At 39.7% G+C, this 20,559-nt stretch overlaps 4 protein-coding genes across 6 annotated transcripts in view; 3 read left to right on the plus strand and 1 right to left on the minus strand.

Annotated features, from left to right (window-relative positions):
- LOC137979075 (G patch domain-containing protein 11-like) overlaps positions 1 to 5,110 on the plus strand; it is a 5,233-nt gene extending 123 nt beyond the window's left edge. The window contains exons 1-6 of the mRNA XM_068826244.1: positions 1 to 191; positions 380 to 421; positions 1,243 to 1,454; positions 2,226 to 2,330; positions 2,472 to 2,553; positions 4,623 to 5,110. The exon at positions 1 to 191 is cut by the window's left edge and continues 123 nt beyond it. Coding sequence (XP_068682345.1) covers positions 1 to 191; positions 380 to 421; positions 1,243 to 1,454; positions 2,226 to 2,330; positions 2,472 to 2,553; positions 4,623 to 4,678 — 688 coding nt within the window. The 3' untranslated portion in view covers positions 4,679 to 5,110. The remainder of the gene's footprint in view (positions 192 to 379; positions 422 to 1,242; positions 1,455 to 2,225; positions 2,331 to 2,471; positions 2,554 to 4,622) is intronic.
- On the minus strand, positions 5,089 to 14,756 carry LOC137979074 (uro-adherence factor A-like). 2 transcript variants are annotated; one of them, XM_068826242.1, is made up of 11 exons: positions 14,731 to 14,756; positions 14,619 to 14,662; positions 13,723 to 13,851; positions 13,484 to 13,580; positions 12,592 to 12,714; positions 12,144 to 12,189; positions 11,827 to 11,934; positions 11,111 to 11,617; positions 8,964 to 9,243; positions 7,999 to 8,813; positions 5,089 to 7,065 (listed from the first exon to the last, which is right to left on the minus strand). In XM_068826242.1, exons 1-11 carry the CDS (start codon positions 14,734 to 14,736, stop codon positions 5,111 to 5,113), a joined length of 4,110 nt encoding a protein of 1,369 aa, XP_068682343.1. In that variant the 5' UTR covers positions 14,737 to 14,756; the 3' UTR covers positions 5,089 to 5,110. The 2 variants fall into 2 exon arrangements, with proteins under 2 accessions (XP_068682343.1, XP_068682344.1); XM_068826243.1 differs by having other exon boundaries at positions 12,144 to 12,186; positions 14,731 to 14,755.
- A 41-nt stretch (positions 14,757 to 14,797) lies between these two features.
- LOC137979066 (kinetochore-associated protein NSL1 homolog) lies at positions 14,798 to 18,277 on the plus strand. Its single transcript, XM_068826230.1, has 6 exons — positions 14,798 to 14,965; positions 15,105 to 15,213; positions 15,489 to 15,646; positions 16,975 to 17,038; positions 17,254 to 17,321; positions 17,469 to 18,277. Exons 1-6 carry the CDS (start codon positions 14,819 to 14,821, stop codon positions 17,697 to 17,699), a joined length of 777 nt encoding a protein of 258 aa, XP_068682331.1. The 5' UTR covers positions 14,798 to 14,818; the 3' UTR covers positions 17,700 to 18,277.
- Positions 18,278 to 19,026: 749 nt separating this feature from the next.
- LOC137979058 (kanadaptin-like) overlaps positions 19,027 to 20,559 on the plus strand; it is a 49,806-nt gene continuing 48,273 nt past the window's right edge. Inside the window, exon 1 of one of the 2 annotated variants that reach the window (XM_068826225.1) lies at positions 19,027 to 19,751. In XM_068826225.1, the coding sequence (XP_068682326.1) occupies positions 19,050 to 19,751 (702 nt within the window). In that variant the 5' untranslated portion in view covers positions 19,027 to 19,049. The remainder of the gene's footprint in view (positions 19,752 to 20,559) is intronic. The other variant, XM_068826226.1, reaches the window with a different exon arrangement.

A 20,559-nucleotide genomic window follows, 5' to 3' on the forward strand; every position in this document is an offset into this window, starting at 1 on the left:
GATAGCGAAGACCTACAAGAAAGAGATGAAACACCAAGAGCGAAATGAACGAAATAAAGTCAAACCTTTGCGAGTTCGAGAAAGCGAACACAGAGAAAAGGGTCTGTCAAATGCACTGAACAGTGATAACAAGGGTTTTGCCATGCTTCAGAAAATGGGATTCAAACATGGAATGGGTCTAGGAAAAGATGGTGAGGGGATCAAAAGACTGAGACCTTGTCAGTTGCTTTTAATAATGCAATTACCATTAAAGTCAGTTTTTTTAAACGCCTTTCAAGTGTTGACGTTCAGAAGAGGTTGATTAGAAAATGTGCGAATTCTACTGAGTAATGTCCCAGTTTAAAGGCGATCTCATCTCTTTTTTACTTTTGCAAAATAGGAAGTGGCAGGGCAGACCCAATACCATTGGCAATAAAGACAGGTGGGTGACTTGATGCTTAAAAAATGCTGTAAATGCAATGCTGTAATACTAATTAACAATTAGACAGGCTACGGGTCAATAGCCCATGAGGAGATGCCGAATGCATATGGGCTATTGACCCCTGGTCCTTGAGGGCAAAGGGTCTAATTGTTTTAGTATCACCCAACTAGTCGGACATAAAAGGCAATAATAAAGTTAGCAAAGCAAGTTAAAGAAATATTTAATTTGGAATTAAACGAAAGAAAGAGTCACGCTTTTCACTACTCGAGGACTATTACTAATAGTCCTCTAGTAGCGTAGCCAATCAAAATGCAGGATTTGCACTAGTCCACTAGTTGGCTGATACTAATACCATTTAGGGATGACCAGGCATTCTACGAGGATGTCACAAGCAACAGTTTATTTTTGGCAGTAACAGTAAATTTCATTAGCCAATCAATGATTAGTTATACCACTAACAACTTATCAGAGTAATGATAATTGTATGATGGTTTTTGGAATGAGGTAGAAGCAAACCAACCAGAAAAGACTGAGCAACAACAACAGCAACAACATGCAATGTTCGGCCAGCAAATCCAACTCTGAGGCAAACTGGTGACATATTTATGTTCTTTCGATTCATTTTATGGCCTTAAAACCTTTTTTTATGGGTCACATCTGACTTCAAGTTCAACACTGTCTTGGCCTGCAAATTGCATTTATATTACTGGCTGTCTCCTCTCTTTGAATTTATTTTCACAAAAAGAGAGACAAGCTGTGAATATATCTGCTTTTGCAAGCTAACAGTGTATGTGGTAATCTTATTTTCTTCTCTCATTTAGACCGTGGTGGTCTTGGCCATGAAGTGCTTCTAAAGAGGCAGAGGGAGATAAAAGAGTCCTTAAAGGAGGAGGCTGCTAAGAAACGAATAAAAGTTGAGCAGAATCAGAGAGAAAATTTCAGGCGGCATATGAGTGGAAAGTTTGCAGAGCGACAAACAGCAAGTGATCTGTACAAAAGTCAAAAAGCCTGTGAGCAATTAGATAAATCCAAGGTAAGAGATAAAAACAGACAACAATTTGCAATCAGGAAATTATATAAGGCTAAAAGGACCACCGGAAACAAAAGTGATGTTTAAAGATGGACAAATGAAAATAATTTGAAATCACTGACCACTACCAATCTAATTCTAGCAAATAAAGCAACAACTTAATGTAACTGAAATGATCACAGATTAATGTCCTGTGACCACAATGCAGGATAGTGTGCCAAATGAGCTGTGTGATGTTAAGACCAAATAAAATAGTCTTCTGCTAATAAGCCTTTCTAGCCTCACTATGACAAGGAAATTTCAAAAGAATATTAAATCATTTTGTTTCAAAATGGGGGCAGTAGGTATAATTAACATAAATACAAAGGAATGTAAAGGTGGTCACGATTTTTGAAAGTCGTCTATACTCTTGTAGTGTGATGTGATGGACCATTTCACAGTCATGATATTAAATGATCCCTTGTCTACACCACAAAAGACTACAGGTCGGTCTGTGGTGTCTCTTGTGATTTGAAGATCACTGGTGTAAGACCACTGGATATTACTTCTCAGTGAGCACCAAGGTTTGTCCCTGAATGAAGTAACTGAAGCAGAAAATTGAGAATTTGAAGTTGTAAATAGGGGTGAATTGAAGTGGTAAATATCCTGCAGATGGACAGGAAAATAGTGACTCCAAGAAAAATACCAATAACAAAACAACAGTATGGGTAATCTTTCCCTTTGAGCTTTACACTCAGAGGAATTGGCTTTTAATTTACACATAGTTGTTTGCAGGATTTACCATGTATTGAAAAGTGGTTTTGGCCTGAGATGAAAGATGACGACAAGAGTGATGAGGATAATGAGGATACACTTGAAGAAACAGATGATGAGCCAGAGGTTTGTAAAGTAGATATTCTTATTACTGCACTCTGCATTGAATTTACTATGAGGGTTTTTTCATGGCCTGTCTGTTCTATGAATATTGAAGAGAAATCACATAAAAAAAAAAAACTAAACTGCAGTTCCCTTTCATGTTAGCCATTCGTGAAGCTTGTTAACCTGACCATGTATCTGAGAAGAACTCACCAATATTGCATATGGTGTGGGACCAAGTTTGATGGTATGTTTGGTGTATTTGACTTCCTTAATTAATTTCAAAACACACCTTTTGTGCATTGGAAAGGACCAGACTGTTGTTCAATGAAATGGATGTATATTTGAAGTGTGGTTTTTGATGAAAGAGGGTAGTATCTGGACAAATTGAGCAATTGTCTCTTATAAACACCTGAAAAATTCAGGCCGCTCCAAGAGGATTCAAACCCATGACCCATTCATCGATACCCTTTGATCTTCCTAGGTAAGTCTGGAAGAGGAAGAAGACTCTGCTAGCCGCCTCAACATTTCGTATTGAGTATAATCATTAATGCGTTAAAAATTCAAATGCATTTGGGTATCAGTTACACATGACCAGTAACCGCAAAACCACAAAACGAAAACAGTCTGGTTATTTTCGAACAACTCTGGCAAACACACGACAACCAAGGAATCATCTCCTTGGAATCTCTGACAGTTCATACTTTTCAATTGCCATTTCATTTTTTACTGAAAAATGTATAGATTTCTGGCAGACTACCGGATAGTTTTTTTAACCAACATGCCAAGGAAATACTCATGGGAGTTTAGACAGTTAAAAAACTGCCATGCTGTTGTAAATTTCAAAAGATATTGATGACGCGTGGCGATTGATCATGCGCAAAATTAAAAAAAAAAAACAGGTTTACAAGTCAAAACTAGACTGACTCGTCTGTCTCTTTGGATGAGCGGCAAATCAAAGAATGTTGAGGCTGCTGGCAGAGTCTTCTTCCTCTTCCTGACTTATCTAGGAAGATCAAAGGAGACTCAGCTCGCAGGGTAATTCATCGAGTCCTTTATAGCTGAGTTGGTGCAGCATTGCACTGGCATCGCAGAGCTCATAGGTTCAAATCCCATTGGACCCACCTGAATTTTTTTGGTGTCTACCAGAGGCAATTGCTTAAATTTTCCAGGTAAGTGCAAGGATCACTGCACTCTTTCGTTTAAGACTGTTGTTGGAGGATTAAAATCATGTGCGGAAATATTCTACGATCTAAGAAACGGTGCCTGGGTGCCCTTAAAGGGGCTAGGTCACGCTATTTTAGGTAATTTTGTTTAATTTTGTTAGTTATGAGCTCTAAATGTCAAATTGGCAGAGCAAGAGTCTTTCATTTGCAAAATCACGGCCATGTAACAACTGAGAATGATTTTCCAGCTGTGTACATGACATTTTGATGTAGACTGATATAAATTTGAAAAAAGGTGGGCCGACGTTTTTCAAATTAACCCAAATTCAATCCATTTCAATCCTCTCCAGTTTTGTCCATCCATGGCCCTTCTTGGCTTCCCTGTGTTTTGTTGGAGTTCTTCTATAGTTTTGAAGTTATTTTGATATTTTAGTTGATTCTATGACCATTCAATCAGTGCTGAAATTGCCTAAAATTGCGTGACCTAGCCCCTTTAAGCTAGAGTACAAAATAGTCAGTACTTCCCTTAATACTATCATTAAAAACATAAGACAATAACTTTTGCAAGAATTTGTTGTCAATAATTTACCTTACTCAGTTGACATGAATCATCTCTCCTGAACTTGTACAAGCCGTTTGGTTAATTCATTTTCAATATTTTAGGATTTCTTGCCTTAAGGACATGTTTGCACAGCATTTCAGATGCTTGTTATGTGATTCCTTGTAGGAATCCCCAATTAGTGCTCCAGCGCTAGAACGAATAGGAACTTAAATAAAGTTCCTTTCCTTTCGTTTCTGGCAAGAGCGGGAAAAATACTTAGTCACGTGGTAACCGCCTTTCTTTGCACCTGAAATTGACCCCTCTTCCCAATCTCACCAGTTTAAGTATTGCGTGTTACTGCGTCTGTGGGTACTTCACTCACAAATAAGGGTAGTTAGAAAAAGAAAAAACATGGTGAAAAGACTGAGCGTCCCCTGCTTTGATAAGGTTACTTGGCCACCGTTGGTAGGGTAAATGTTCATTTTTCCTCCACCAATTTCCCACTTAACTCAGTTTATACCAAAATAAGGTGTTCAAAGAGCAGTGCTTAGGTAAGCCCAAAGTTGTTTGGGGTGGATTGAACTTATCTTCATTTTCACTCGATTTTAGGTGATCAAGACTTGGCTGTTAACTGCCCTGGTGATACGGCAGAGGACCACGAATAACACGAAACTGCGAGAAAGCAGGACGAGCTGTCTTCCAATGAAACAACATTCCTCTTTTCTGCACAAGAATCGGGGCTAATGAGAAGCTTCTTGGGATGGAATGGGATAGGCGCTAATGAATTTTACAGAACAGAAATTCTAAGCATGGCCGTTTCTGTCGAAGGGGAGCCGTTCTCGACGGACACAGGGGAGTGCGTTTATCAGAGAAATACAAATTATATGAACAACCTACCGGTTAAACCTTGCATAAGAATGTTTTTAATGCCAGAAAAGGGCCTCATTTCTAAATCTAGAGGAAGGCTTTTTTGACAACCATAAAACCGATTAATTTCAAACAGTACAACTGAACGAGTTATTTTACAATGAATACAAAGGACCAAAACCTCTCTTCGCTGTAAAACACTACTTGAATAAAACTCTTTTACCTTGGAATTACTTTGTTTTACGAGCCCTTGTTACTCTTTTAGTGACAATTTCTGGGGATGTTACAGGAGCTTTGTCTTTTGTGGCCTTTCCCCGTGGAGTCCCCGCAACCTTTTCCTCAACAAAGTCAGTCAAATTATCCAATTCGGGGGACAAATCACTGTTGTCATGCATTCCTGGCTTAACTTTGTTCCTTCGCGTTCGCCGGGGTGCAACACCTGCGTCAGGGGTGTTGGACGCAACCGGTAGCTCAACATTTTCGCCTGTCGTGCTCTCATTCAAGGCTGGCGATTTCCGGGGATTTTGCGTTTGCGGTACCAGTTCCTCCCCAGAAGCCGGTGAGATGTAATTGGGCGTTTGAATATTTTTTGTAGCGAGGGATTTTCTACTTCGAGTTTGCCGACTTGTCTGAGCTTCCACTTCTGTAGCTGCCGCATCTGATTGGGGAAGAGCAAACCCTTCCAGAGAAACCGAAGACTCTTCGTTGGATGCAGACGATTTCCGATTCTTCTTTTGTCGTCGACTGCTGGCCTTGTCATGTTCTTGTTCCAGGGAAACATCTGTCATTTCTGTTTGTTCAAGCAATACAACAGTTGCTTTGCTTTCTTCCTCGGAATTTCCATTCTTTTTAATTTGATTGCTCGTCTGACGAGGTTCTTTGCCTGACAGATCGACCTCCTGAGTCGGCAACTGTGTGGAATTTCGTTTTCGCCGATTTTGGGAGCCTGTATCGGTTAATGACGTAACCTGTTTCGGCACCGACTTACGGGTTCGGCGATTGTTGGTGGTTTTCTCAACATCAAAACCTTCGTAGTCTTGTATTTTTTCCAAGCCTGGGGTTGGGCTAGATTGTTGAATTAAAGCATTTTCACTTGCGGAGACGGCTTCTGGTTCTTGCAACTGAGGTGTAGATTTTCGCGTTGGTGTTTTGGAGCGCGTATTAGCCTCGCTGTCATCAGGCACTACTGACTGAGGATGACGTTCAACACTGCGTCCTTCTGTATCAACAACGGCTTCAGTCTGCTGCATTTCAGCCCTCCGTGACTTCGCTAACCTGGGACTTGACACCGCCACATTGGCATCAACAACCCGCATCTCCTCGGTCATATCCTCGTCTTCACTTTCCTTCTTGTCTTGACTCCACTGTTCTTCTATTGCCCGTCGCTGTGACTTTCTAACGGGAGGTGTCGCGATAGCTGCGGCTCCCGTCTTTCTTTTCCTTCCCCGTGCTGCTTTCTCTCGCTGCGCGCCAATTCCATCGGTGTCAGCTGCCTCAGCTTCTGAGGAAGATACCACACTCTCACTGAGGCTTTCATGCGTAGATTCACTCTCCGTTCGAGGAACAACACTGCTTTGACTCAGCACATCTGATGACTCCGCCATGTCAACGTCGCTTGTTTCTACCTCTCCTTGTATGGCTCCGCAACTGTCTCTAATATCTAGCATCTCTACCTCTCTGCTGGGTGGCTTAGTTTTGCGGGATCTTCTCTGCCTTCCTCCCTTAAACGTTGAAGCTTCCTCCTCTGTCGCAGTGGAATCTGTATCCTCGCAAATGGTTGAAAATTCAGACCTCCGTGATCGCCGTGTCGCGCGCGTACACGTCTCAGATGGTGGAGTAAATAAAACATTTTGCTTCTTGGACCGCCGTCCTCTGCGACCGCCTTGAGTGGACAATTCTTTCTCGGGTGCCGACTCCGCGTTTTCTGACTCTATACCATCTCTATACTCATTTACACTCTTATCACATGCATCGGGCTCGGTTTCATGTTCGGTGGTGGAGGAGTTGTCACGCGCAGTAATATCAATGTCACCTGTTTTTGTGTCTGAGTGAACACTGTAATCAAGTTGAAGCTCTTGCGGCGGCGACGACGACACCAACTGTGCTGATTTACTCATGGTTGACAAAGAATCTTGCCGTTTTCCTTCCTCCAATTCCTCGGAGGCAATCACACTGGAGCCGAACCCTGTCAGTGGAAAAGACAAGAAATCAAGATTGACAACAAAGACCAAACAATCAATGTCTGATGGTTAGTTCAAGCCGCACTGACTGCTGCTAGTTATACAAGAAGCCTCATGACATGATCCTAATCTGATACATCAGTAATCTGATGACTTGAAGGTTTAAGGTTTAACAAGAGAAAATGAGGGGACAGAGAGGGAGGCTCAGGGCGTTGAGCGGGATATGTCATGTCCACGAAAGTTATTTTTAGATGAGCGGAGATCTTTGTTCTAGCGGAAGTCTGTCTTCCGAGACGTCCGCATGCAGTCTTGCCTCGCACACAGGTTCTTAGTGAAAAGAGAAAATGGCGGCACACGTGGAAGGCTGATTAATATCTATTTTCTTTCAAACATCTGACCGAAGTTGGCCTGCATGCCGACGTCTCGGAAGACAGACTTCCGCTAGAACAAAGACTTCCGCTCGTCTAAAAATAACTTTCGTGGACATGACATAGGTATCGCAAGGGCTGGACCGGGACCCTCCCTCTCCTCTGTCCCCTCATTTTCTCTTGGGTTTAATAATCTTGCTAGTCGTCGTCGTCGTCGTTGCAAAGTACAGCAACAACGCAGCTCAACAAGGTCGGACCAAAAGCATACTATGGCGCATATGGCTGCAGCTTTTTCGGTCCATGTGTATGACCTTGGAGCACAGCTTACAGCCAGCTGGAATCAGCTGTATGTTGGGTTTTACTGAGAGGGGAAAATCGGAGAACCCGGAGAAAAAACCCTCGAAGCAGAGTAGAGAAACATCACAAACTCAACCCACTTATGGCACAGCAGGGTACGGGAATTGAACCTGGGCCACAGTGGTGAGAGACGAGTGCTCTCACCACTGCACCAACCATGCTTCCCTCAGCAAAGAACATTTAACTGAAAGAGATAATGTCCACATAGTGTACCTGTATTATCATCACCAGGAGGCTTTTCCTCATACTCTGGCATTGTTTGTCCTTGGTCTGTCAAAGCATTTGGTTCCTCGCTGTTTGGCTGCTGTTGAAATGATTGAGTTCCCTGAATTGTCTTTTGAAACTCTTCCAGCTTCTCCTTCTCATGACGAACGCGAGCCTTGGCTTTGTCAATCTGGTTCAGGACTATCTCAAATCTTGCCGCAGCCTGTTTGCTGAGCTCCTCTTTCTCATTCTGCTGGTCATCAGTAGCTTGTTGCTGTGGAACTGCCTCTTCTGTTATTGACGCTGCTGCAAGAGCAGGCACCTGCTTCCAAGGAGGCTGCACACCAGGCCTTGGGTGTATGGGCTGCTGCCGAAGTGGATAACTTGGCCTTACCCTTGGGGAAGGGAAGTAACCTCTGACTGGGGGAGGTGAGTAGAGAGGAGCAGTGTGATTGTACATGGAATGAGAATGAGGGTACCTGCTCCCTGCCTGAGCTGTAGCTGCAGGAACAGAAGGAATGGCTGGAGGTAGATAACCTGGGGGAGGCACACTAGGAGGTGGTAGCCTTGGTGGTGGCACCCCAGGGGGTGCTAATCCAGGCAATGCAATGCCAGGGGATGGTAACCTAGGAGGCAGAATACCAGGTGGTGGCACCCCAGGGGGTACAGCCGGAGGAAATATTCCTGGGGGTGGCAATCCTGTGAAAGGCATTGCAGGGGGTGGTACAGCAGGTGCTGTGTATGGAAAATATGAGGCAACTGGTGGGGGGAAGGGAGCTGGTGGATAATAAGACCCATAGTATCCTGGATATGATGGCAGATTTCTAAAGAAAAAAGAAAGAGAATGAGAGATGAACTAAATTAGCATTTGTTTTGACAAGGTTAACACTTCCAAAACTGGCTACTTGCTAGTTACCACACTGCATGATGTAAATTAGATAAGACTTAAACACGACCATCACAGATTTACTTACCCATGGTAAGGTATAGCAGGCACTGGCGGGGGTACCCTAACAGGAGGCGGGTACCCTGGTGGCGGTACACTTGCTTGGGGATAGGTTGGGCAAGCAGCAGGCAGCATGAATGGTGTCTGGTAAGCTGCTGATGTTGACACAAACGAGACAGGTGTAGTTGATGTTGGTTGCAAAGTCGAAGAGGGAAGTCCAAATATCATTTCAAGATTTGTTTTTGACCAGTCCAGGTTGAAGCCATACTGACATTTTTGACACTGAAATGAGGGTGGCTCACTTTGACCTGCGATACATAACATGAAACAAGATCAAACTAACTAAGTTCAGACATATGCCAACATCACATTAATAGTTATCATCAATTTTAAAAGAAGAGACAGCAGCAACAGCGTAACTTCACATTGAATGTTCAACAAATTTTGTGAAATCACAAAACAATAATAATAAGGAATCCTTACATTAACAGTACCACAATATTTGACAAAACACACATGAGACTTTAAAATGTGAATAATGATTAAAACCAGAGCCCTTCACTACAAAGAACAGCTTAAAAAAGCTGAAGTTATGAATTCGTATAGACCATTGTACTGCTTTTCCTGAAGATGGACACCTAAAGAAAATAATGCTTTTGAATTAGCACTTGACTTTGGTCTATCTTAGCCAGTGTTACAAATTAATGTTCGCCAGAAGAGAAATAGCTCGCTCATGGACAAGGTTTTTTTTTTACAGCCAAGTGTTGGAAGGAACGTCTTCTGTCTATTACAATAATCTTTCATTGCACTTTGCCCTTTATTTCATATTTACTGTGTAGCATGAAATTTTTGCAGGACTTTTATTTTGCGAATTGGCGATATTTTTGAGGTTTGCGGGAACAAATTTTTGTGGCCCGGATTGACTCTTATTCTCTTCAACATTTATTACTTTTTTTGGTTAAAAAAACCCCTTATTTTCCGAGAACAGGTGGAAAAAATGGAGGCTTTAGAAAATGCTGTCCCTTCTGATGACCCACTCAAGCAAGTTTAACGTGACCTTTTGATTGCCTGCTCTGAGACGTTTTGTTTGTAGCAAGCTCTGATTGCTTTTTCTCAATAAATATCAAAATAAATGATCTTTTTTTTACCCCAAATGTATAATATAGTAACACAAGTGCATTGAAAGCCATTTTTAATTGTATCAACGGGAGTAGTTTTTTTGCAGTTTTTAATTTTGCTGGTGTTTTTTTTCTGCTGGAACTTATTCTGGCAGATCAAGTACTATCTGCAAAATTGGCAAAAATTAAACCCCGCAAAATAAAAGTGCTACACGGTAGGAGTGAGTTGCCTCTGCAAACCATGGCAATGAAGAAATAATAATTATGATTTAATAATTATTATTAGAGTAATTAATATGCTTTTTGTAGTCACAGTTGAGGAAAATCTTTAATAAGGATAAAGTACAGTCAAACTGTCAGGATTTTTACCCATAAAGGCAAGACATTGATCTCACTACGGTCAAATAAAGTCATTAGAATGTGCAGATAATATGGAGATTTGACAATGAGACAATTTTCAAAAACATTTTTTCACACCAAAATGATAAATTTGAACCTTAAACCTGTATCTTTGTATTTACGAAAGCATTGCCAGTCTCAGTTCTATTGAAAATTTAAGCAATATCTCTGGCTTTTAATTTTGTTGAAAGAGAAAAAATGTTGCCGCAGTTCTTTAAATCACCATGACTTTTATTTTCATTTCATCTCAACAAGGAAAGAGGGCAAAATGAGAGCCTAATTAAACAATATTATTGCATAGGATAGAAGTATCACTCTACAATTGAAGACAGCAATGGTGTAAGTTATGGACTTGCATGCAAAGGGAATTGTATACTTGCGTGATACTTTAATTTTTGTTCAATTTACTCCTCAGTCCAGACAAAAAAATAGAAAATATTTCAAGGACAAGTGATGTCAATGATTTTACTTGTTTTTCCCATTTTGGTTTCCCACTTTTCTACCAGTAACACAGAAGTATCAGCCACTCAACAGTACAGGTTGGATGCCACAAGGAGCAAATGCAATTTTCAAGGTTTACTCCACCTCCATTTTAGACTCTTAAGGACTTTCAAGGCATGAGCAAACCATGAATGATTGTATGGCCCATTCACCTCACCTTTGGCCATTTTAAAAGCATGATTCCCCTTAAGAAGAAGCTGTAGACTGTGTGGTAGCTCTGAGTCCTTTGTGTTATTTGACACTATGACAATATATTTGACATCAGCTGAGCCACAATATGGGCAGCGACCAGTTGAAGAAACAGGATATTGTGCCTTAGATGATTTAGCCGTGGTACATGAAGTGGTGGATGGTGTCTGCTCTGTTGATGCTGCTACAGTTTTAATTTTCAAGTTGATTGAATCACTGGATAAAGAACTCGGTTCTGAAAAACCAAGCGGGTCTTTTGAAGCTGTAAAAGCATCTCGGAGTTTGCTGTTATCACTGTCACCATCATCATTATCATCATCTTCTTTGTCTTTGTTATCATCACTGTTGGCCTGAGAAAGTTTTTGTTGCTCTTTGGCCAGCATTTGTTTGATGAGTTCTTCTTCATCAAGTTCATCATCCTCATCCTCATCCTGCTCATCATCCTCCATTTCTTCCTCTGCTTTGTCTGGCCAACCTGTTGAATAAAAGGAAGTTATTAAACAAGAGCCTAAAACAGTTTTTAAACCTATGTGTAATATTCTCAAACACTTCTTATCACCTTGATTTAAAAGGAAAACAGTAACTGTCAATAATAATTAATATTATTTTATAAAAGGAAAAACCAATAACTCATATCCCACACGAAAGCAAAATATCAAAAAAAAAAACAAATAACATACATACTTTTCGTTATTGATACTTCAGTATTTCGTTCAATCTCACTTCCTTCAAAATCATCCAAAACAAGATATTGATTATCTGAAGATTCATCTTGGCTGAACTGTCCACCTGCTGTTAATGCAAATATGAAAACAAATAAATGTTATTGATTGTCCTTAACAATTACATGTGTTTTTGTAGGTTTTGTCATTCACCTGAGAAAAGAAAAAACTCAAAACACAACATTTAATTCAAGTAAACAACATTGATCCATTGTTGACAATAAAAAAAATTAAATGCAACGTCTAGAAAAGGACAATAACAGCTGAAAAGCAACAAACCTTGATTGCTATTTCCTTGAGGGCTTGATACAGGAACTGTTACCTTCTTTCCATGGAAATAATTAATGCAAAAAAAGATCATGCCTGGTCGTCTATTTCATAATAACCTCTGCTACTCAAGCAAAGAATATATTACTGTTCTGAACTGTTGTATGCTGTATCATAAATAATTTGTAGTTTGCATATGTGACAAATAGGGTCAACTTTGTTAAAGAAAAAAGAATTTTCCTTTTTCATGAGTTGTGTAGAAGACCAGCTTAAGAACTAAAAGCAAAAGAGGTTGAAATGAATGTGAGAAATGTCTCCTGTTTTAAGGTGAGAAAGTTAAAGTGGAATAAGGCATTGTTTCCACAATCAAATTCAAGTATAATAAGTGGAAGTATCTGAAAGATAAGGTAAAATTTTCATAAACAAAAACCGCAGTGATAAAGTGAGAGTTGTTACGTACCTGTACTGGATTGTCCAGAGATTCTAAAATATCACTGAGAGACACTCTGTTCCAGTCTACATTAAACCCAGCACCAAGAGGGTCAGGAGGGCAAAAACCACGACACAGGAAGGTGGGTGGGTCCTAAATCATAGAAAGACAAGGACAGAGTGCTTGTGATGATGGCTGGCAAAGCACCCGTGTCTTTGAGCCTTAATGGCTGGTATGATGTTATGAAAAATGAATCAACAAAATAGATTGCATAATGGATTGGTAATGGCATTATTAACACAAGGGGAAAACTACATGTAAAATACATGAGGACAAAACCTCTTAGGTCAGAATACAGAACTACCAAATCACTCTCCTCCATTGCACCACCCAGGAAATGAACTTGGACCACAACGTTGGGAAGTGAGTGCCCAATTAACCAGACTAAACACTGACCATCACCATAATAGTTGTAACTACTTGTATTGCAAACAATATCACACCACAATTTGCTATTTTGAACCTAGCTGAATAGCAGGATGACTGAGAAGTCTTCTGCTGATCAGTTATAGATGATTCAGGGAGCAGACATAGCTTAATTGGTTAGTGCATGGCTTTCGGAGCAAGAGGTGCCCAGTTCGATCCTTGGTGACTTCAATGTCTCTTTCGACTTTCCTCTGATCCATGTAGTTGTAGCTGTAAATACTTGTAAAACGGAGCACTGACGGAGGTAGGGGGTAAAGGGCACACCATCGGCTTCCATTGATAACAGCCTCATAGATGAAGGAACTACTGATGTTAAGTAAAGTGACTTTACCTTTACCATCCCTACCAGCTTTCAGAAATTTACAGGTTTCACTCCATTACGAAAAACTCTGAAACTTTATCACTTCAACATTATTACAATATGATAATTAAAAACCTTATAGCCTTCCTTTTCCTGACTTGACCAAAGAATTGCTCTTCCCTTTGCTATGAGAGTGTGCAGAATTTCAGGCATGTCACCCATAGGGAACAATCTGTAACAAATGTTGGACTTTCTTAAAACCGACAGTAATAATTTTTATTATTTATATAAATCTGAAATAACAACAGCTCTGGCTTCCTGCTCAAGATGAAGCTATCTGAGAAGTGATGCATCTGTTAAACAATGTAACATACTTATCCAAGATGACATAAAGCCTGTTTGAATTTCCACAGCGAGGACACAAACCATCCTGAGATACTGTGTATTTTGTGCCCCGCAAATGGGCACCTTTCACCTTCTCCTCCATATCCATGTTGTCGACTCTAAAGAATAGAAAAATATTATCATTCTAAGATCAAAATGGAGCAATCACTTTAAAATATGCAGCAACTGAGTACTTTATAGTACTTAATGAGAATCAATGAATATTGGAATAATTTGCCAGTTGGGACACAGCGTCAACATCAACAGATTAATGGGGACATTAGCTCCCATTGACTCCCGTGGGTCCACACTGACGACTAAAATCGTCTGTTGTTAGACAGAGTAAAATGCCGGTTCTGGCCGGTTTGGGTGACAAGGAGCAAGGATGGCACAGTCGGTTAGTGCGCGGCCTTGGTGCAAGAGGTCCTGAGTTCGATTCCCGGATCTCGCATCCTTGATTCGACTTCTTTCCATTCCGTGTAGCTAGTAGCTTTAAATACCCGTAAAACGGAACACTGATGGAGAGGGGGAAGTAAAATGAGCGCACCGTCAGTTTGTCAGTTGAATTACTGTTACGAGTTATCGACGTTAAATACATGGTTACTTTGTGGATGAATATTTCAGGTATGTGGAAAAGTAAAGTAACATTTTTCTACACAACAGCGACATGGCATTTATCATGCATGTCATAATAGCCTCCTTCCAAAAACAAAAATTGTGAAATAAGTTTGAATTGGAGAGTTAAACACGTTAATGTAGAGACAGAAAAGAAGTCAAAACCGTAAGCTTGACTAGACTGAAAGTGATTAAGCTTAATTCAGTTTTTAATTTTTGACAGGCCAATTCCACAAATATGGTAACTGACACCCAAATTAAAAAAACTTACTCCGTTCCTGAAGTGAAGTTTTCATAAGCAGAATGTTCCACAACCTAAAGTGAGACGGAAAGAACGCTCAAAGATGGCAAAAGCAGACAACTCAAACAGACAAACAACCTACCGCCATGTTTGCTTACACACCGTCCCATAGGATATTGCGACCCGAAATCAGCTGGACATGCGCACAAAAAAAGCGCGCAAAAACAAAAATGGCGGACGATAGAAGAGTTTCTGTGGAAAACAAAAACATAGTCCATAGTGTTCATGAAAAACTCAGGAAGGAAATACATGAAATAGCTGAGAGGAAATCTTGGAGCGCGAAACAGAAAGAAGAATTCGAGAAAAAGCTTTGTGAGGTTGAGTGATATCCAATTACCCTTGTAGATATAAGACTAATTATAACTTACCTTAATAATTTTGAGCAACATATACCTGTTTAAAAGTTGACGTATGTCTGGGATATGGTCCAAACCCGGATTTTCTGTCTTTTTGAAGCTTTATCAACACTCGGTAGAGGATACGATCAAAGCAAACATCACCATTGGAGGGCAAGAATGGAACGACGCAATTCCTGAAGTTTCAAGCAACTCTGTTATTCGGGAAGGTAAGAATATTGTTGAACAAGCTTTACTGTCAATAACAAAAATGAAAACTTCATTTAAATAAAGCGATCACTCATCACTTCATTTAACTTTAATAAGGCTACAAAAAAAGAAGATAAATGAAACTGCATGAAAATGTGCAAGAAATAATAATATTACGGTTACTCAATCAAGCCTGGATTAGTGACTGTAAGGTAAGAACAATTATCGTTATCTTGCAGTCAATAATCCACGCTTGATTTACACGTTTAAACCTAAGAACCAATTTTTCTTTCAGAAATGGAACCCATCAACAAGGATAGGGTTGCTCAAGTATTTGCAATATGTTCAGAATTTGAAGATTTACTAAAAGAAACTACGTGCAAACGGAAAAAGTATCCGCAACAAATCACTGAGAGAATGAGGATTATTCTTGCGAGTCGAAAAGAGATGCTGGTACGTGAAGTTGTAAAAAGCAAACAATCATCTATTTCTTGGTCAGTGGTAAAGTGTATTGTGTTTTCTATTCAGTGAAAATAAAAATCATGCGAGAGACCTGTTGGGATATATTAAACAAGTTTATTGGTTAATATGTATCCGTCATGATATAAAGATAATTGTATAGACTGTATTCATAAATGGCTGTCAAGAAATTATTATTTTGTCTTTGTGCTAATCATCCAAACTAGCCTCACTTTGGAACAAAAATTCTCTTGAATTTTGCTCGTGTTTACGAGGCTAGTTAGGATGATTAGCATAAAGACAAAAGAATAATTACTTAGCCGCCATTTATGAATACTGTCTATTGTGTTGCAAAAGCTTTGCAAACTTAGCGCATGACCTCTTAAGTGCAAATTGAATGACTTGCTTCTAAAGAACGCGAGAAGGGGGAGATGAATGTTGACTTGTGCTATATTAACAATAGTTTGCTGGTAGAACAGTCTCACAGCTGATTCAGAGTTAATACATGATGAATTAAACTATTTATTTTCACTTGCTCAAAAGTCATACAAAAGATTGTTGAACAGCAAACTCGCTAAAATACACATGCCAGCGGTAAATTGCAGTAAATTACACAAATGGTACTCAACTAAGGGGATAAAATCTAAAAAATGATTCTTCAACAATATTATGGATCTTTCTAAGTGTTTGACTCTTTTCTAAATATTTTTATGAAAATGTTTTCCCCTCTCATCTATCAGACTTTTGATTCTGTAATTTTAATTAATTTTTATTTACCGTAAGTGTCTAGTCGTTCTAGCGCTGAAGCACTAATTGGGAACACTATAAATTGAAATTAACAATTAACACAAATCAAGTCAAATGTTGGTTTTTGAGGACAGGGGAAACCGGAGTACCCGGAGAAAACCTCTCGGTGCGGGGTAGAGAACCAACAAACTCAACCCACATATGACGCCGAGTCTGGGAATCGACCCTGGGCCACATTGGTGGGAGGCGAGTGCTCTCACCACTGTGCCAGCCCTGCACCCCAAATTGTCAAGTAATATGTAGGGTTTTTGGTTGTAGAAAGAACCAGTAATACTTAATGGTAGTGTAAGTAGCCCACCTAGAATAGCCTTGCTGCCTGTAGGGTATATTCAAATTTTGTCAAAATTATGTGAAAGTGAAGTGAAAGTAGACACATCAGCTCAACTCCAATGTTTATGTTAGTTGTATTGAAAGAAGGACATTCTTGGACTAAAATTATTGTGAGTGGCAAGATACTGACCATGGAAAAAGATATGGAATAAAACATTTGAGTGGTGGTTTATGTATTTTTCCAGGAAAACTACCAGTCATTGCTAAAGAATGATTCATCGTTGAGCAGTTCACATGCTTTAACATCAGGTGAGTTAATGTTGTATTTTCAAGGTAATGTACATGCAGTTCTACTATCCACCATAGTCTTGTAAATACAACAATTAGGCAATAGTTTTATATGATAAATTTCGACTGGGTGAATTTTAATGTTGCATGGTGATGACTTGATCAAGTTTTGCTTTTATCATCAAAGAAACATTTATGTGATTGTTTAACTGTGTTACATTTGTTTATTTGATCAGCTTCAGAATTTGAGGAATATATTCAAAGATTTGAAACAGCATGTCAAGAGATTCCTCAGCTATCCAAGGTATATATGTGAAAGTCGAAACTCTGTTCTCAAGAGGGGCTGTGAGAATGAACATGATAGAAACATTGTGATGAATGTACTGCATGAATGTGTTACTCTATCTAGGTTTGATGATTTTAATTTTCTCCATTCCTCTGTTACTTTCAGTCCTTTCAAGATCTTCAGGAAAAGGCTTTTCGCCTACAGCAGGCTGTTTCGTGTCACAGTGCTGTATGTAAGAGTGAAACTGATGCCATCCTTTTTGGAAGAGACAATAATAATGTCAGTTCTCCGCAAAAGATCGATTCACAGTCAAACAATGAAAATGTTGCATGGTGGGAAGGTTTGAAGCAGAAGAGTCAACCTGCCCAGAGACAAATTGCTGCTCAAAATGCTTAATGTACATGAACAGAATTTCTCTTTAGGTGTAAAAATTTTATAACCAAGTAGTCACCTCCTAAGATAGTCGCGAGAATGTCATGAACAGCAAGCAGGTTGAAGTCTGGTGTTTTATTTGACATAATCCTGTCAATGCAAGGAGTCTGAAGTTATTAAAGGAAGAATACCAGTTTCCATTCATTTAAGTCTGTGATGTCCTGTTGCTTCCACTCACTACTTTGTGTATCTTGGGAGGCAGGTAGTGGAAAGGCAACTCAGCTGTGATGGGAGCATACTTAGTTCCCCATTTCTTCAATACAAAAGAATTATTACAAGGCATGACAAGAACTTAAAATTAGGCATTGGAATTTTGTCAAGTCTCTCTGAAATACCTAAGGAAATCATGAAGGTGTCATTTAAGATTAAACTTGCATGGAACTTGAGTCAAGTACATGAAAATCATTTTATTTTTTTATTACTGTACTTTTTTTAGTGCATACATGATAGAACAATGTTAGGCAAACCGATATGTGGGTATGTTGTCAATAAAGTAAGATTAATGTTTTATATATTTGTAATAAATTATTAGAAGTCTTAAAGCCTTTGTGTTGTATTTTTTCGCATATCTTGTGCAGTACACAGTCCACAAACTAAGGTTTGTTTTTTTATGCTGTTGTAAAAATGACTCTTGAAAATACAACATGCTTTCAGAATTCAATTATTTGTGAAGGTCTTGTGTTAATGAATCCACTTTTACTTGATGACTTCCATCAATCAGAGTCAATTACGGATAATGCAACCTGAATCTCGTGTGCTCATGAAACCTCAGTCCATAGCTAGACAATAGACCATTTTACAGTTGTAGCCAAATGACCTGGCATAAGAATGGAAGCAAAGCTGCCAGTGACCCTGCTTTGATACAAACCTTTGTGGTTTTCTAATGTTGATGTAGACTAGTTAGAATTACAACAACACAATTTACACGATAAAAGCAGTGAGGTCTGTATCAATACAAGGTCACTGGCAGCCTCACAGTCATTCATAGGCTTGGTCACTGAGCAAACGACTGTAAAATGGCCTATAGGTCATTTCCTCTTCAAAGTGATTTTAAGTGCAAAGTTTTTGTTATGAAAATCAGTTTTCATTCATTATGTAAATTAGAGCTAATTACCATCATAAAAGAGAGATGAACTCGGAAATGGCCCATTGGCCCCAGAATATGAAACATGATCCATTTCATATATCATTTCATCGTAGAACATGAAAGGTTGCGCACACTGTCCAAAGAGGGGCGTCTAATTGTCTCCTCAGGATAATTTTAATTAAGGGTAAATTTCATGCCCCTTACATGACCAGGAAAGGCAACTCAAGATGGCGGACTTGCCGGAATTGACTGCTACTTTGTCTATGAAAAAGAGCCTGGATAAAGTTGAAAATTCAGACGTACCTCCATCATCCCTTCTATCAACGCCTTTCGAGAATGCTGAGAAAAAGGACGAAGGAATCAAAGAAAAGCCCCACGACGAGGACAGGCAAAATTTGAAGAATGTAGACGTTGCGATTTTGTCGGATAAAAACAGTCAAAATGAGGTTGTTAATTCATTCATGCCTCCTCCATGCCTTCCATCAAAACCTCTCGCACAAACTGAGAAAAGTAGCGAAGGAATTAGCGAAAAGAACTCAACCCGGGAAAAGAAGGAAACGGGTCCGGAGTTACCTTACAAAGTTCCTTCCTGGAGTGGGCTTCCGGATGATTTTTATAGTTTGGAAGTGTTGAAAAATGGATGTATAATCTCAAATATTGACCTTGCTAACAAGCCATTTCATGTATTTGGAAGACTTCCAAACTGTGACGTTAGCTTAGAACATCCTTCTGTGTCAAGATACCATGCAGTTATTCAGTACAAGAGGAGTGATTCTTCAAACAGTGAGAGAGGATTTTACATTTATGACCTAGGAAGTACACATGGAACTACAGTAAACAAGTCTCCTTTGGAAGCTAAACGCTACTATCGATTACGTGTAGGATACGTTTTTAAGTTCGGGGGAAGTTCGAGGTTATTTATTCTTCAGGTAAAGTTTGGGAGAGAATTGTGATTGACAACCAGGGATCTTGAAGTTTCACTCTTTTCCTTTTGGAGTATTGTAACTGGTGAATACCTTGCCACTTTTGTGAGCACTCAGCAGTGTTCTTTGAAGAATGACACAAAATACAATAGATGTTGTTATTCTTACACAAATAAGTGGCAGGGTATTCAGCAGTTTAAAGGCCCGCCTTCGACCGCGGGCGTGGTGGCCTCATGGTTAGTGTGCTCGACTCCGGATTGAGTTGTCCGGGTTCGGGACCTGGCCTGGGACATTGTGTTGTGTTGTTGGGCAAGACACTTAACTCTCACGGTGCTTCTCTCCACCCATGTGTATAAATGGGTACCGGCGTAATGCTGGGGGTAACCCTGCGATGGACTAGCATCCCATCCAGGGGGGAGCATAAATACTCCTAGTCGCTTCATGCTACGGAAACCGGAGATAAGCGCCGGCCTTAATGGGCATTCAGGCTCTTAACAGAGACTTTACCTTTTTTACCTTTTTCGACCGACAGGCTTTTCGATGGACATTACTAAACAACGAAACAGCGAAACAAAGCACCAAAACACCATGTATGACCCCCACCATACACTGAATACTAACCAACAAAGGTTGGATTTGAGATTAAGCATCGTTTTAGGCCTAATAAGTTATTGCTCCTAATCTCAGTCTTAATCTGAATCCTAATCTTAATCTCAATGAATTAGGAGCAATAACGTGTTAGGCCTAAAACGATATTTAATCTCAAATTCAACCTTTGTTGGTTAGTATTCAGTGTATGGTGGGGTCATACAGG

The sequence above is a fragment of the Montipora foliosa genome, chromosome 12 (genome assembly GCF_036669935.1).
Source record: "Montipora foliosa isolate CH-2021 chromosome 12, ASM3666993v2, whole genome shotgun sequence".
NCBI lineage: Eukaryota > Metazoa > Cnidaria > Anthozoa > Scleractinia > Acroporidae > Montipora > Montipora foliosa.

Excerpts from the sequence above, each read along its gene's own strand:
- LOC137979074 (XM_068826242.1), bottom strand. Across the intron at positions 11,935-12,143 it reads TCAAGGAAATAGCAATCAAG|CAGGTGGACAGTTCAGCCAA; the intron begins GTTTGTTGCTTT and ends TTGCATTAACAG. Across the intron at positions 7,066-7,998 it reads TCCTGGTGATGATAATACAG|GGTTCGGCTCCAGTGTGATT; the intron begins GTACACTATGTG and ends TTCCACTGACAG.
- LOC137979066 (XM_068826230.1), top strand. The coding sequence starts at position 14,819 with ATGGCGGACGATAGAAGAGTTTCTGTGGAAAACAAAAACATAGTCCAT. Across the intron at positions 15,647-16,974 it reads CGAGTCGAAAAGAGATGCTG|GAAAACTACCAGTCATTGCT; the intron begins GTACGTGAAGTT and ends GTATTTTTCCAG. Across the intron at positions 17,322-17,468 it reads AGATTCCTCAGCTATCCAAG|TCCTTTCAAGATCTTCAGGA; the intron begins GTATATATGTGA and ends TGTTACTTTCAG.